Here is a 13,956-nt window from a genome sequence, read left to right on the forward strand (position 1 = left end):
TTGACAAAAGTGCCTCAGGCCGCTGCTTATGGGAGTGGGGTCACAGGCCGAAAAAGGCAATCCAGAATCCGGGGATGCAGAGTGACCTTTGACCTCTCGTCAATTTTATCTCTTCACCCCTTTAGCATCCCAGATCCAAGATGGCGGCTCTGCGCCGGCGAAGGCTCCCCTATCCCCCAACCGCGCAATGGGCCACGGCGAAGTCGGGTCCCAGCGCAGTCCCGGCTGTTGCCAGCCCGGATAGGCTCAGCCTTCACGGGGCCCGAGCACCGGATCGGCGTCCCGGACTCTCTCACTCTGCTCATTGGCCCAGCTGCCTGTCGCTCAGACGTTTCAAAACCACGCCCCGCCCCTCTCCGCGACCGTTACTCGCGTAAACAACTCCTCCCTCTCTCGCGCACGCCCCCGAGCTACGGAGCGCGCGCACCCGAGACACCGCCCCTCTCCGCCCCGCAGGGGCCGCGTGACGGGCCGGGTTCAAACCGCCCAATCGGTGGCGCCCGCCGCCCCCCCTCCGTCTAAATCAGCCCCTGCCTCCTCCCATCAGTCCCCGTTCCTCGCCCGGCTCTGGGCGTGCGCCGCCTTCCACTCTCCCATTGGCCTTCCGTCTCCGGGAGGCCCCGGCTCCGCCCCCGGCCCTCGGCTCCCATTGGCCGATCCCGTCCCTTCGGTCGGGCGCTCGCGTTCCCAACGGGCGGCGGGCGCGCACGCGCGAGGCCGCGGCCGGGGGCGCGGGCGGGCGGGTGCACACACGCCGTGGAACGGACGTGCCCACGTCGTTGGTGCGGGGGGGAGTGTCCCGGCGCATATAAAAGGGCGTCGCTGCGCGCGCGGCGGGTTAAGTGCGGCGGGGCAGCCGAGGGGCGGGCGCGGCGGGCGCGGGAGCGGGCGCGGCGGCGGCGGAGGCCACGCAGGACAGCGGGAGTAGGAGCGGCCCCCGCGGGCCGGGGCCCAGGAGGCGGCCTCGGAAGGAGAAGGAGGAATCGGAGCCCGGCGCACCGGGCACGCGGGGGAGGCGGCCCCCTCCCCCGACCCCCTAATCCCGGAGGTCGCCCCGAGGAGGGGGCTTGGGGGGAGCCGCCCCCGGGCCCCGGCGTCATGGTGAGTTGGGCGGGGGCAGGCCCGGCGTCCAGCCTGGAGGAGGTGGCCTTGGCCGGGACGGGGCCCGGCGGCGGCGGCTCCGGGGACATCCCGGTGGGTGTCTTGGGGGGGGAAGATCCCGGCTCCCCCCGGCGGCTGGGCAGGATGAATGAGCCCCCGGTTGCGTGTGCGTATGTGCGCGCGCGCACGCGTGTCCGTGGCTCCATCTCTGGGTGGGATCCCGGTGACCGCCCCCCCATCTTCTTCCCTTGACCCCCAGAACTCCAACGTGGAGAACCTGCCCCCCCACATCATCCGCCTGGTGTACAAGGAGGTCACGACGCTCACCTCGGACCCTCCCGACGGCATCAAGGTGTTTCCCAATGAGGAAGACGTCACGGACCTGCAGGTCACCATCGAAGGCCCAGGTGAGCCCCGCTCCGCCCCCGCCGCGCGCCCCCGCCCCCCACCTGGCTCACAAGTCTCCTCTCTCTCTGCCAGAGGGCACCCCCTACGCGGGAGGCCTGTTCCGCATGAAGCTGCTCCTGGGCAAGGATTTCCCGGCAGCCCCCCCAAAGGGCTTCTTCCTCACCAAAATCTTCCACCCCAACGTGGGGGCCAACGGGGAGATCTGCGTCAACGTGCTCAAGAGAGACTGGACCGCCGAGCTGGGCATCCGCCATGTGCTGCTGGTGAGTGCCGAGCCCCCCTGGGGGGAGCCTGTCCCCCCATCGTGTGGGGCTGCCCCCCAAGAGAGGGTGGGGGAGGGGGCGGCCTCCTCGCCGAAGCGGGCATGGGGACCCCCTGCCAGAGGCAGAGGGCAGGGGTCTCTGACAGTACCCACCTTCCCAGCTGGCGGTGCCCCACAATGACAGCTCCCATAGGGCCCTGCTTTCTCAGCCCAAGGAGCATCATGGGATTTGTAGTCTGGCTCAGTCTGGAGTCCTCCCTTCTCGGGGCCGGACCCCTGCTCATCTCTCAGGCTGAGCTGTCTCAAGTTCTGTGAGGGGGGAAGACTGGAAGCCCCTCCCACCCCCAACGTGCCCTCTGCCCTGCCTAGACTATCAAGTGCCTTCTGATCCACCCGAACCCCGAGTCGGCGCTGAACGAGGAGGCCGGCCGCCTGCTTCTGGAGGACTACGAGGAGTACGCGGCCCGGGCCAGGCTGCTGACGGAGATCCATGGCGGGGCCGGGGGCCCTGGGGCCCTGAGGGCAGCCCGGGGGGGCCCCGGCGGGGCAGAGGCTGGCCCGGCGGAGGCTGGGGCCTCCTCCTCCTCCCCACCCGGCCCTGGGGCTGAAGGGCCCATGGCCAAGAAGCATGCAGGGGAGCGGGACAAGAAGCAGGCCGCCAAGAAGAAGACGGACAAGAAGCGGGCTCTGCGCAGGCTGTAGAAGGGCCCCTCCCATCGTGGGAGGGCACGGGGAGGAGGGGCAGCTTTTGTATCTTCACTAAGTTATTTAAATTATGGGGGGGAGGGGAGGGGATGGGAGGGGGGCTTGGTTTTTTCTAAAATAAAGTTGAAAAAGCAGCTGAAGGTTCTGATGATTGAGGTTGAGACCCCTGCCCTCATGGGGTGGCCCCGAGCATCCCTTGTGCCATGGCGGGCCAGAAGGCCTTTTCTTCAGTTCCTAACACTGAGCCTGGAGCTGGGGCTGTGGGGCTGTGGGCCGCCCGGTCAGCCAGCTAAAGGCGCTGTGCTAGGCCTCTTCCTCTGGCCGGGAGCCACCTGTCCCCCCAGCCCTGACCCTGAGGGCTGGGCTGGGTGGCAACAAACGGGAAGAAAGTCCCACTGGCCGGGGCTGGGCTCATGGGGAGTGGGGTGTACTGGAGGGCATCTGGTGACTTTGGCTTCCCGTCCACTGTGGCATCCTAGGGCTCCTTGCACATCTAGAGAACCTGGGGGGGAGGGCAGGGCCTCTGGGCCAGGAGAGCCCTCAGTCGGGCTCTGTGCTTGGACAGCCAAGGCTGGCAGGAGGCTGTGGCACTGACACAATGGGACCTGTGAATCCCACCTGAAAATGGAGTTAAAAGCAAGGCAGACGGGGACATCTGGACGCCCGTGGCAGGGGGATGGCCAACTCTGCATTGACCATTCAGCCTCTCGAGGTATCCTATCTCTTGGCAGTGGCTGGCCCACGGGCTCACCATATAGACTGCCCAATCGTGGCCCCATCATTGCCCATGTTCCCTAAAGCACCAAACTCATTGGGGCCAAGTCCCTTTTCCAGAGGTAAGCTCCTGATGGAGCTCGCCTCAAGTGTGCCCCTAATTCTGCTCCTCAGCCATCCCTGCCTATTCTTGGGGAGAGCAGTTTTACTTGGCCATCACCCACTCGCCTTGGGCTCCCCCATCCAACATGGCGGCTTCCTATTTTTCCATCACAGCCCCAAAACCTAGTTTTGTAAATTTTGCTCAGTCTGTAAAATAAAGACCCAGTGATTCCCTATCCTGTTAAGCACAGAATCCTAAAGTGATTCAAAACCCTTCTACATCCCCTGAGGGGACCCCAATCTCAATAAGGAAGCCTTCTTTCTTCCTCGGCAGTTTATTTAACATCTCCAACTCAGAATATTTGAGAATCCCCGACAGCAGGGACTCAGTGGCTGGTGCCCAAGTTCCCTAATGCACCAAACTCATTTGGGCCAAGTCCATTTTCACCCCCTCTCAGGGCATCTTCAAGGTGACAGCCCCAGAACTGGGCTCTGCCCCGAAGCTTAGAGACCAGCTCCACCACACAATGAGAAAGGTGCATCCCACTGGCCTTCCTGCTCCCCTCCCCCATTCCGGAGCAAAGGGCCCTCCATTAGCTCCCCCTTAGCAACAGAAATCACTCCACAGCAAACCCTAAGCAACGGAGGTCACTTTATAGCAATCCCCTAGCAACAGAGTCCACTCCATAGCAACCCAGACAAAAGGTACCTTCCCCAAAGGCCCCAAGGGCCCTTTTTAAGCCCCCGGGGGGGGTTTTTTAAAAAGGGCCCTTGGCCCAATGGGGCCCCCAAAAGGGGGAATTTTGGGGGGGTGGGATTGGCCAACCCCGGGAACCCAACCCTTTTCCCCCTTTTTCCTTCCAGGGCCCCCGGTTTTAAAAACCCTTTTTTAAAAAAAACCCCTTTCCTAAAAAACCAAATTAAAGTTTTAAAAGGGCAGCCCCCTTGGGGGACCCCCCTTTTAAAACCTTTCCTTCCCCCCTTTTTTTTTCCCCTTTTAAAGTTTTAAATCCCCCGGGCCCCCTTTTCCCCCCCCCTTTTTCCACCAAACCCAAAAATTTTTTTTTTTCCCCTCCCCAAAAATTTGGGGGTTTCCCCCGGAAGGGGTTTTAAAACCCCGGACCCTTCCCCCTTCCCTTTCCCCCTTCCCCCCCTTTTTCCCCCCCAAAAAATTTAAACCCCCCAAAGGGGAACCCTTTCCCAACCCCCAAAAACCCGGGCCCCCCAAAACCCCCTTTTTAAGGGAACCCCCCGGGGGGGCCCCCCGGCCCCCCCCCTTTAAAAACCCCGGGGAAGGGCCCCCCAAAAAACCCCCCTTTGGCCCCCCCCCTTTCCCCCCCCCCGGAAACCCCCCCCCCCCTTTTTTTTTCCCCCCCCCCCTTTTTCCCTTTGGGGAAGGGGCCCTTCCCCCCCGGGGGTTCCCCTTGAAAAAAGGGGGGGGGTTTTAAATGGCAAAGGGGGGCCCCCACCCCGGGCCCCAAGGGCCCCCCCCAGGGAAAGGGGGGAAACCCCTAAAAAAACCCCCCCGGCCCGCAAAGGTTGGAAACCCCCTTTTCCCAAAAAATAAAGAAGGGCCCAAGCCCCCCAAAAAGGGGGGGTCCAAAAAAAAATTTTTTTTCCAAAAAAAAAAGGGGGGTTTCCCCCCCCCAAAACCCAAAAACCTCCGGGGGGGGGAACCCCAAAAAAATTGGCCCCGGGGTTTGGGGGAAAGGGAAGGGGGGAAGGGGGGCCTTTTCCCCCTTTAAAGGGGGGGCCCCCGGCCCTGGGGGGGTTTCCCCCCAAAAAGGTTGGGCCCTAAAACCCCCCCCCCAAGGTTTTTTGGGGGCCCGGGCCCAAATTAAAGGGGTTGTTCCCCCCCCAACCCCTTTTGGGGAAAAAAGGGGAAAAACCCGGGAAATTTTAAAAAAATTTTTGGTTAACCGGGGGGGGGGCCCGGCCCTTTCCCCACCCCCCCGGTTTGGGCTGGGAAAGGGGGGGGGGGGTTGGCCCTTTCCCCCCCCCCCCTTTCCCCCCGGGCCCCCCCCCCCCCTTTTTTAAACCCCCCGGGGGAATTTTCCCGGTGTTTAACACCCCCCGGGGCCCTTTTGGGGGGGGGGGGGGGCCTTTTGGGGGGGGGGAAACCCCCCCCGGGCCCCCCCAGGCCGGGGGCCCCCGGGCCCCCAACCAAAGGGGGTTTCCCCGGGGGGGGGGGTTTCCCGGGGGGGGGGGGGGGGCCCCCGGGGGGGGGGCCCCTTTGGGGGGGCCAATCCCCCCCCCGGGCCCCCGGCCCCCCCCAGGCCCGGGGCCCGGGGGCGCCCCCCCCCCGGGGGGGGGGGGGCCCCCGGGGCCCCCCCCCGGGGGGGGGAACGGAAAACCCGGGGCCCCCCCCCCCCAAACCCCCAAAAAGGGGGGAACGGGCCCGGGCCCGGGGCCCGGGCCCCCCCGGGGGGCCCTGGGGCCCCCCCCCAACCCCCCCCCCCCCGCCCCGGTTCCCCCCCCCCCCCCTTTTTGTTGGGAAAGTTTGGGGGGGGGGGCCCCCGGGGGGGGGCCCGGGGGGCCCCCCCCGGGGGGGGGCCCCCCCCAAAACCGGGGGGGGCCCCCCGGGCGGGGGAAAAGGGGGGCCCCGGGGCGGGGGGGGGGGGGGGGAAAGGGGGGCCCAAGGAAAACCCCCCCCCCCCGGGGGGGGGGGGGGCCCCCCCAAAGGGCGGGGGAGGGGAAAGGGAGGGGGGGGGAAGGGAACCCCCCCGGGGGGGGGGAACCCCCGGGGGCCCCCGGGGGGGACCGGGGGCCCGGAGGGGGCCCCGGCCCCGGGGAAACCCGGGGGGAAGGGCCCCCAACCTCGGGCCCCGGGGGAAAGGGGCCCAAACCCCGGGGGGGAAAAAACCCCGGGCCCCCTTCCCCCCGCGGGTGGGGGAAAACCCCCCTGGGGGCCCGGGGGCCCCCTTTCCCCCGTTTCCCGGGCTTCCCCCCCTTCCCCGGGCCCTTGGGGGGGTTTCGGGCCTTTCCCCCCCCGGCCGGGCCCGGCCCCCCCCCCCCCCCCCGGGGCCCGGGGCCCTTGGGGGGGGGTTCGGGGCCCCAGGCCCCCGGGGGGAATCCCCCCCCCGGGGGGCCCCCCGGGCCCCCCCCGGGGGGGCCCCCCCCCTTTTTCCCCCGGGCCCACCTGGGAAAAGGGAACCTTTTGGGGGGGCCTTTGGGGGCCTTTTCCCCCCGAAAAAGGCAATTTCCCCCGGTTTTCCCCCCCCCCCCCCAGGCCCCCCCCCCCTTTTTTTCCCCCCCCAACCAACAACCCCCCCCAAACCATTTTCCCTTCCCCCCCCCCCGGGGGGCCCCCCCCCAATTCCCCCCCCCCCCCCCCCCCCAAGGCCAACCCCCCCCCCCGGGGCCAAACCCCCCCCCAAAACCCCCTCCCCAGGCCCCCCCCCCCCCCTTAAGCCCCCCCAAACCCCCCCCCCCCAAGGGCCCTCCCGGGTTCCCCCCCCGGGGGGGCCCCCCCGGGGGTTTTTTTAAAATTTTTGGGGTTAAGGGGTCCAAGGGGAAATTTTTGAAAGGGTTTTCCGGGTTTTTTTTCTTTCCCCCCAATTTTCCCCCCCCTCCGGGTCCCCCCTTTCCCGGAACCCCCCTGGGGGGTTTGGCCCCCGGGGGGGGAAAAGGGGCCCCCGGGGGGGGGGCCCCAAGGGCAGGGGGGGGGGAGCCGGGGGGGAAAACCCTTGGGGGGGGGGGGAGGGGGTTGGGGGGGGGGGGGGGGGGGCCCAGGGGCCCCCCAAAAAGGGAAAAAAGGGGGGGGAAAAAGGGGGGGGGAAAAAAAGGGAACCCCCCCCGGGGGAAACCCCGGGGGGCCCCTGGTAAAGGCCGGGCCGCCCTGGGCCCTGGGAAATTTCCCCGGGCCGGGGGCCCCCCGGGGGGGGGGGGGAAAGGGGGGCCCCCGGGGCCCGGGGGGGGGCCCCGGGGGGGCCCGGGTGGGTTGGGGGGGGCCCGGCCCCCCCCAAATGGGCCGCCCCCCCTTTCCCCCGGGCCCCCGGGGCCCCCGGCCCCCGGGCCCCCCGGGGGGGTTTGGGCCCCCTTGGCCGGGGCCCCGGGCCGGCCTCCCGGGGGCCCCAGGGCCCCGGCCCCGGGGGCCCCCCCCCCGGGGGGGGGGGGGCCCCGGGGCCCCCGGGCCCCAACCCCTTCCCGGGGGCCCGGGGGGCCGGGCCGGCCCCCCCTTCCCGGGGCCCCCCCGGGGCCCCTTCCTTTTCCCCCCCCCCTCCCTTTCCCGGGGGCCCCCCTTCCCTTTCCTGGGGCCCCCCCCTTTTCCCCCCCCCCCCCAAAAATGGGGGCCCCCCCCCCTTTTTTCCCCCCTTCCCCCCCCGGGGGGGTTTCCCCCCCTTCCCCCGGGGCCCCGGGGCCCCCTTCCCCCCCCCCCCCGGGCCCCCCCCCCGGGGCCCCCTTCCTTGGGGGTTTTGGGGGGCCCGGGGGGTTTGGCCCGGGGGCTTTTTACCCCTTTTCCCCCCCCAAAGGGGCCTTCAACCCGGGCCCCAACCCCCCAACCTTTTCCCCAACCTTCTGGTTCCCCCCGGGGGGCCCCCCCGGGGGAAGGGGGCCCCGGGGCCCCCCCTTTTCCCCCGGGGCCCCAGGGGGCCCTTGGGTTGGGGCCCGGGGCCCCGGGGGGGGGGCCCCAAGGGGGGGGCCCCGGGCCGCCGGGCCCGGCCGGGCCCCGGGGGGGGCCCCAAGGCCCCGGCCCGGGGGGGGGGGGGCCCCCCCCGGGGGGAAAACCCCCCCCCCCCCCCCCCCCGGGGGCCCCCCCCCCCCCCCCCCCCGGGCCCCCCCGGCCCCCCCCGGCCCTTCCCCCCGGGGCCCCCCCCAAAACCCCCTTGGGACCTTTCCCCAGGCCCCCCCAAAGGGTTCCCCCCCCCCCAACCCCCCCTTTCCCCCCACCCCCCCCCCCCCCCCCTTTCCCCCCCTTCCTTCCCCAATTTTAAACCCCCCCCCCCCCCCCCCCCCTTCCCATCCCCCCCCTTTTTCCCCCAAAATTTTTTTTTAAAATTTTTTTCCCCCCCCCCAAAAATTTTCCCGGCCCGGCCCCCCCCCGGGGGGGAGGCCCCCTTTCCCCCCCCCCTTTGGGGGCCCCCCCCTTTTTTTCCCTTCCCCCCCCCCCCGGCCCCCCTTTGGCCCCGGGGGGGTTTCCCCCCCGGGGGGGCCAAAACCCTTCCCTTTCCCCCGGGGGGTTTTCCGGCCCCGGTTTCCCTTTCTTTTTGGGCCCCCGGGGAAACCCCCCCCCCCGGGGGGGGGAGGGGTTTGGGCCTTTGGGGGCCCCGGGGGAAACCCCCCCCGGGGGCTGCCCGTTGGTTTTTGGGGGCCAAAGGCCCCGGGGAAAATTTTTTCCCCCCCAACCCGGGTCTTTTCCCCCCTTTTTAAGGGTTTTTCCCCCCTTTTTTAAACCCCCCCCTTTTTTTTAACCCCCCCCTTCCCCCCTTTCCCCACAAAGGGGTTTCCCTTCCATTTCCTTTTCCCTTTCCCTTCTCCCCCCCCTTTCCTTTTCCCCCCCCCCTTCCCTGCCTTGGGGGGGGTTAACCCTTCCATTCCTTCCTCCCATTTGGGGGGGGGGGGCCCCCCCCCCCCCCCAAAAGGGAAATTTTTTTTAAGGCCCCTTTCCTGCCCCCCCCCCAAAACCCCCCAAAAACCCCCCCCCCCCCCCTTTTTTCTTTTCCCCTTTTTCCCAAAGGGCCCCTGGGGGGCCCCCCCCCCAAAATTTTTCCTTTTGGGGGTTTAAGGAACCCCCGGGGGGGCCCCCAAACCAAAGGAACCCGTTTCCTTCCCCCCCTTCCCCCTTTCCCTTTTTTTTAAAAGGAATTCTTCCCCACCCCCAAAAATTCCCCCCCCGGGGGTTCCCCCCAAAAAGGGGGGTTTTTCCCTTTCCCCCTTTTTTCCCCCCGGGGGGGAAAAGGGAAAAATTTTCCCCCCAAATTGGAAAATTTGGGATTTTTAAAAAATTTTAAACCAAAGTGGGGGCCCCCTTTTTTCCCCCCAAAAAAAAATTTTCCCCCCCCCGGGAAACCCCCTTTCCATTTTCCCAATCCTTTGGGGGGCCCCCCCAAAAGGGGGATTTTGGGAAAACCGAGGAAATTTTAAAAAAATTTCCCTGGGGGGTTTAAAAACCAAGCAAAAAGGCCCCGGGGAAAATTTAAAGCCCGGAAATTTGGAAACCCAAAACAAGAAAACGGAAGGAAAAAATTAAAAAAGGCTAAAAAAAAGGGAGGCCCTTTAAAATTCAAAAAGGGGGGTTTAAAAACCCGGGGGGTTTTAAATTTTAGGGTTTTTTGGGTTTTTTCCCCCCGGGGGTCTTTCCCCAAAACTTTTTCCCCTTTTTTCCCCTTTTTCCCCCCCCGGGCCAAAGGGGAAAAAGGGAGGCAAAAGGGAAGGGGGAAAAAAAACCGGGAAAGGGGGTTTTAATTAAAATTTGGGGGGGAAACTTGGGAAAAATTTTCCCCTCAAACCCTTCCCACCCCCCGGGGGAAAAGCAAAAAAAAAAAAGGGGGGGAAGGTTTCCGGGTTTTGGGGGTTGGAAAGGGTTTTGGGGTTTTTTTTCCCCCCGGGGGGAAAATTTGGGGGAAAGAAAACCCCCCAAAAAAACCCCCCCGGGGGAAAAAATTTTGGGGGGAACCGGGTGGGGCCCCGGGGGCCCTTTTTTCCCCCCCAACTTTAAAAAAGGGCCAAATTTTTTTCCCCCCAAAAAAAAATTTTTTTTGGAAAATTTGGCCAAATTAAAAAAAGGGGGGAAGCTTTGGAAAAGGCAGATGCCCCGGGGCCCCCAAAAAATTTAGGCCAAGGGAAAAAACACCCAAGGAAAAAACCCCAGGGCCCCCCTTTCCCGGCCCCGGCCCCCGGGGGCCCTTTGGGGCCGGGGGGGGCCCCTTTGGGTTTAAAAAGGGGAAAACCGGCCCCCCCGGGGGGGGGGCCGGGGGAAGTTTTAAAAACCCCCCCCCCCTTCCCCCGGGGGGAAAAGGTAAAACCCAAATTTAGGGCCCAAAGGGAAAAGGGGGGAAAAATTCAAGGAAATTCGGGGGGGGGGAAAAGGGGTCCTTTGGGGAGGGGGTTTTGGGCCAACCTCCGGGAGGCAACCCTTTTCCCCAAACCCTTTAACCCGGGCCCCCTTTTTTGGGAAAATTTTTTCCCCCAAAGGAAAAATTTTTTATTTTTTCCCCCCAAAACCCGGGGAAAAGGGGGGAAAAGGGGAAAGAAAAAAACCCTTTTAAAAAAGGGGAAAAAAAAGAAAAAAAGGGGGAAAAACCGGGGGAATTTAAATTTAAATTTTTTTAATATATAATAATATATTTATACAAATTTTTTTTAAAATTTAAATTTTTAAATTTTTTTTTTTTTTTTTTTTTCCCCCCCCACATATATTTATATAAAAAAAAAAAATAAAAAAATTTAAAAAAAAAATTTTTGGGGGCCAAATTTTTTTTTCCCCCTTTTCCCCAAAAGGGCCCGGTTCCCAAAAAACCCTAGAAGGCCCCAAAATTTTAAAAAGGGGGTAAAAAAAGGGGGGGCCCAAACCCCCAGGGAAAAATTTTCCAAATTTCCCCCAAAAAACCCAAGGGTTCCCCCGGGGGGAAAAGTTTAAGGGGGGCCCCCCGGGGGGGGGGGGGTAGGGGGGCCCCCGGGGGGGGGAAAGGGGGGTTTCCCGGTTTCCCCTTTTCCCCCAAAGGTTTTTTCCCCGGGGCCCCCCCCTTTTGGGGGGGGGCCCCGGGGCCCCCCACGGGTTTCCCCGGGGAAAACCAGGGCCCCCCCTTTAATTTTGGGGGCCCCGGGGCCCCGGGGAATTTTCCCCCCCCCGGGGGGGAAAAACCCCCCTTTCCTTTTCCCCAGGGGTTGGAAGGCCAAAGGCTCCCTTTTTTCAAGGGGGAAAGGCCCCTTTAAAATTAAACCCTTTCCCCCCCCCTTTTTTTTGGGGGCCCCTTTGCCCTCCCCCCCGGCCCCCCCTTTTTCCCCCTTTTTAAAAAAAATTTTTTTTGGGGCATTTTTTTTCTGGGGGGGGGGGTTTAAACCCCCCCTTTTTTTTAAGGGGGGCCCCAACTTTTTCCCCAAGGCCCCAATTTTTCCCCTTTTTGGGGTTTTTCCTTGGGAAAAAAAAATTTTTTTTTCCCAAACCCTGGGGGTTTTTTTTCCAAAAATGGCCCCCCCTTTTAAAAATTTTTCCCCTTTTTTTTCCCCCCCCCGGGGGGAAAAGGGGTTTAAAAGGGGGGCCCCCAGGGAAAAAAACCCCCGGGGGGGGGGGGGGAAAAAGGAAAAGGGCGGCCCCCCCCCGGCCCCCCCCCCCCGGGCCCAACCCCCGGGGGCCCCAAGGAAGGGGTTTGGGGGCCCCCCCAAGGGTTTCCCGGCCAAACCCCCCCCAAAAGGGGGAGGAAAAGGGAGGGGAACCCCTTTTTCCCCCTTTCCAAACCCCTTTTTCCCCGGGGGGGGCCCCGGGCCCGGGCCCCTTTGGGGGGGGCCCCCCCCCTCCCCCCGGGGGACCCCCTTACCCCCAAGGGGCCCCGGCCCCCTTTAAAAGGGGGGGGGAAAATTTTTTTGGGGGGGGGCCCCCTTTTTGGGAAAAAACCCCCCCCCCCTTTTTCCACGGCCAAAATTTTAAATTTCCCCTTTTTGTTTAAAATTTTGGAAAATTTTAAAAAACCCCCCCCAAGGGGGCCCCAAAATTTCCCCCCCGGGGGGTTCCCCCTTTTTTTCCCCCCCTTTGGTCCCGGGGAACCCCCCCCTTTTTTGGGGGGAAAAGGGGGGCCCCCTTTCCCCCCCCCCCCCCCCCTTCCCCCCGGGGGGGGGGTTTTTTTCCCCCAAAAAGGGGGGGGGGTTTTTGGGTTTACCCGGGGCCCGGTCCCCCCAAAAAACCCCCCCCCTTTTCCCCAAACCCCCCCAAGGGGGGGGTTTTTCCCCCTTTTCCCCCCCCCCGGGGGCCCAGGGCCCCCCCCCCCCCCCACCCCCAAGGGGCCCTTTAAACCCCCCCCCCGGGGGCCCCCCCGGGGGGCCCCCAAAAGCCCCCCCCCGGGCTTCCCCCCCCCCGGGGTCCCCCCCCCCCCGGGGGGGGCCCCCTTTCCCCCCAAAAAAGGGGCCCCAAGGGGGCCCGGGGCCTTGGGCCCCCCCTTGGCCTTGGGCCCCCCCCCCAAAGGGGGCCCGGGGGGGGGGCCCGGGGGGCCCAGGGGCCCCCCCCCCCTTTTCCCCCCAACCCCCCCGGGGCCCCCGGCCTCCCGGCCCCCCCGGCCCCCCCCCAAAAAGGGGAAGCCCGGGGGGGGGGCTAAAACCCCAAGGGGGGGGCCAGCCCCCCCCTTTTCCCCTTTCCCCCTTCCCGGCCCTTTTGGAACCCCCCCCCCGGGGGCCTTCCCCTTTTCCCCCCAAAACCCGGGGGGGGTTGGGGGCCCCGGGTTTGGGAAAGGGGGGCCGGGCCCGGGTTTAAAGGGGCCCCCCCCCGGGGGGGGCCTCGCCGGCCCTTCCCCGGAGCCCCCCAAGGGGGCCCCCCCCTTTTTTTTGGGGGGTTTTAAAGGGGTTGGGGGGGGGGCCCGGGGGTTTTGGGAAAGGGGGGGGGGGGGGGGGGGGGGTTTGGGGTTTGGGGGGGAATTTAAAATTTTTGGAAGGGAAAGGGGGTTAAAAAAGGGGGTTGGGTTGGGGGGAAATTTAAAAGGTGAAGGGAAGGGTTGGGTGGAAAGGGGGGAAGGAAAGGGGGTTTTGGTTGGGTTTAAGGGAAGGTTGGTTTGGGGGGGGGGAAAGGGAGGTTGGGGGTTTGGAGGGGTTTTGGGGGGGAACGGTGGGGAAAGGGGGTTTAATGGGGAATGGGGAAAAGGGGGGGTTGGGGAAAAAATTGGGGGGGGGGAAGGGAAAATTTGGGGGTTTTTTGGGGGAATTTTGGTTTTTAAATTGGGGAAAAGGTGGGGGGAAAATTTTGGGGGGAATTTGGAATGGGGGGGGGGAAAAAAGAAAAGGGGGAAAGGGGGGGGGGTTTGGGCCCCCCGGGGGGGAGGAAAGGGGGCCCCAAAGGGCCCGGGGGGGGCCCCAAAACCCCGAAGGGCCCCCCCCAAAGGGCGGGTTTTTTTTTGGGGGGGCCCCGGGGGGGGGGGGCCCCCCCGGGGGGCCCCCCCCCGGGGGGGTTGGGCCCCGGGGGGAAAAACCCCCCCCCAAAAAAAAGGGGGGAGGGGCCCCCCCAAAGGCCCCGGGGGCCGGGGAAGGGGGCCCCCCCCGGGGGCCCCCCTGGGGCCCCAAAAAAGGGGGGGGGCCCCCCCCGGGGGGTTTTCCCCCAAAAAGGGGGGGGCCCCGGGGGGGGGCCCCCCCCCCCCCCGGGAAGGGGGCCCCTTCCCCCCCCCCCAAACCCTTCTTTTGGGGGGGGGGGCCTCCCAGAGGCCAACCCCCTGGGGGGGGAAGGGGCCCCCCCCGGGGCCCCCCCCGGGGGGGCCTTCCCCCGGTTTCCCCCCGGGGGGGGGGGGGGCCCCCCCCCCCCCCCGGCCCCCCTTTTAAAGGGTTTGGGGGCCCCCCCCCCCCCCCCACCCCGGGACCCCCCCCCCCGGGGCCCCCCCCCCCCGGGGGCCTGGGCCCCCCAAGGGCCCCAAACCCCGGGCCCCCCCCCCCCCCCCCCCCCCCCCCCCCCCCCCCCCCCCCCCCCCCAAAAAACCCCCCCCCCACCTCCCAAAACCCCCCCTCAACCCCCCAAAAAAAAACCCCCCCCC

The 13,956-nt window shown here is 66.1% G+C and overlaps 1 protein-coding gene across 1 annotated transcript; it reads left to right on the top strand.

The window, feature by feature from the left end:
• Positions 1-532: 532 nt before the first annotated feature.
• UBE2S (ubiquitin conjugating enzyme E2 S) lies at positions 533-2,573 on the top strand. The gene is made up of 4 exons (XM_031963517.1): positions 533-1,101; positions 1,361-1,508; positions 1,582-1,772; positions 2,141-2,573. Exons 1-4 carry the CDS (start codon positions 1,099-1,101, stop codon positions 2,471-2,473), a joined length of 675 nt encoding a protein of 224 aa, XP_031819377.1. The 5' UTR covers positions 533-1,098; the 3' UTR covers positions 2,474-2,573.
• Positions 2,574-13,956: the final 11,383 nt, after the last annotated feature.

The sequence above is a fragment of the Sarcophilus harrisii genome, chromosome 3 (assembly GCF_902635505.1).
Source record: "Sarcophilus harrisii chromosome 3, mSarHar1.11, whole genome shotgun sequence".
In the NCBI taxonomy this organism is placed as follows: domain Eukaryota; kingdom Metazoa; phylum Chordata; class Mammalia; order Dasyuromorphia; family Dasyuridae; genus Sarcophilus; species Sarcophilus harrisii.

Coding starts and splice junctions, on each gene's coding strand:
- UBE2S (XM_031963517.1), top strand. Junction 1,509..1,581: donor GGTCACCATCGAAGGCCCAG/GTGAGCCCCGCT, acceptor TCTCTCTGCCAG/AGGGCACCCCCTACGCGGGA. Junction 1,773..2,140: donor GCATCCGCCATGTGCTGCTG/GTGAGTGCCGAG, acceptor TGCCCTGCCTAG/ACTATCAAGTGCCTTCTGAT.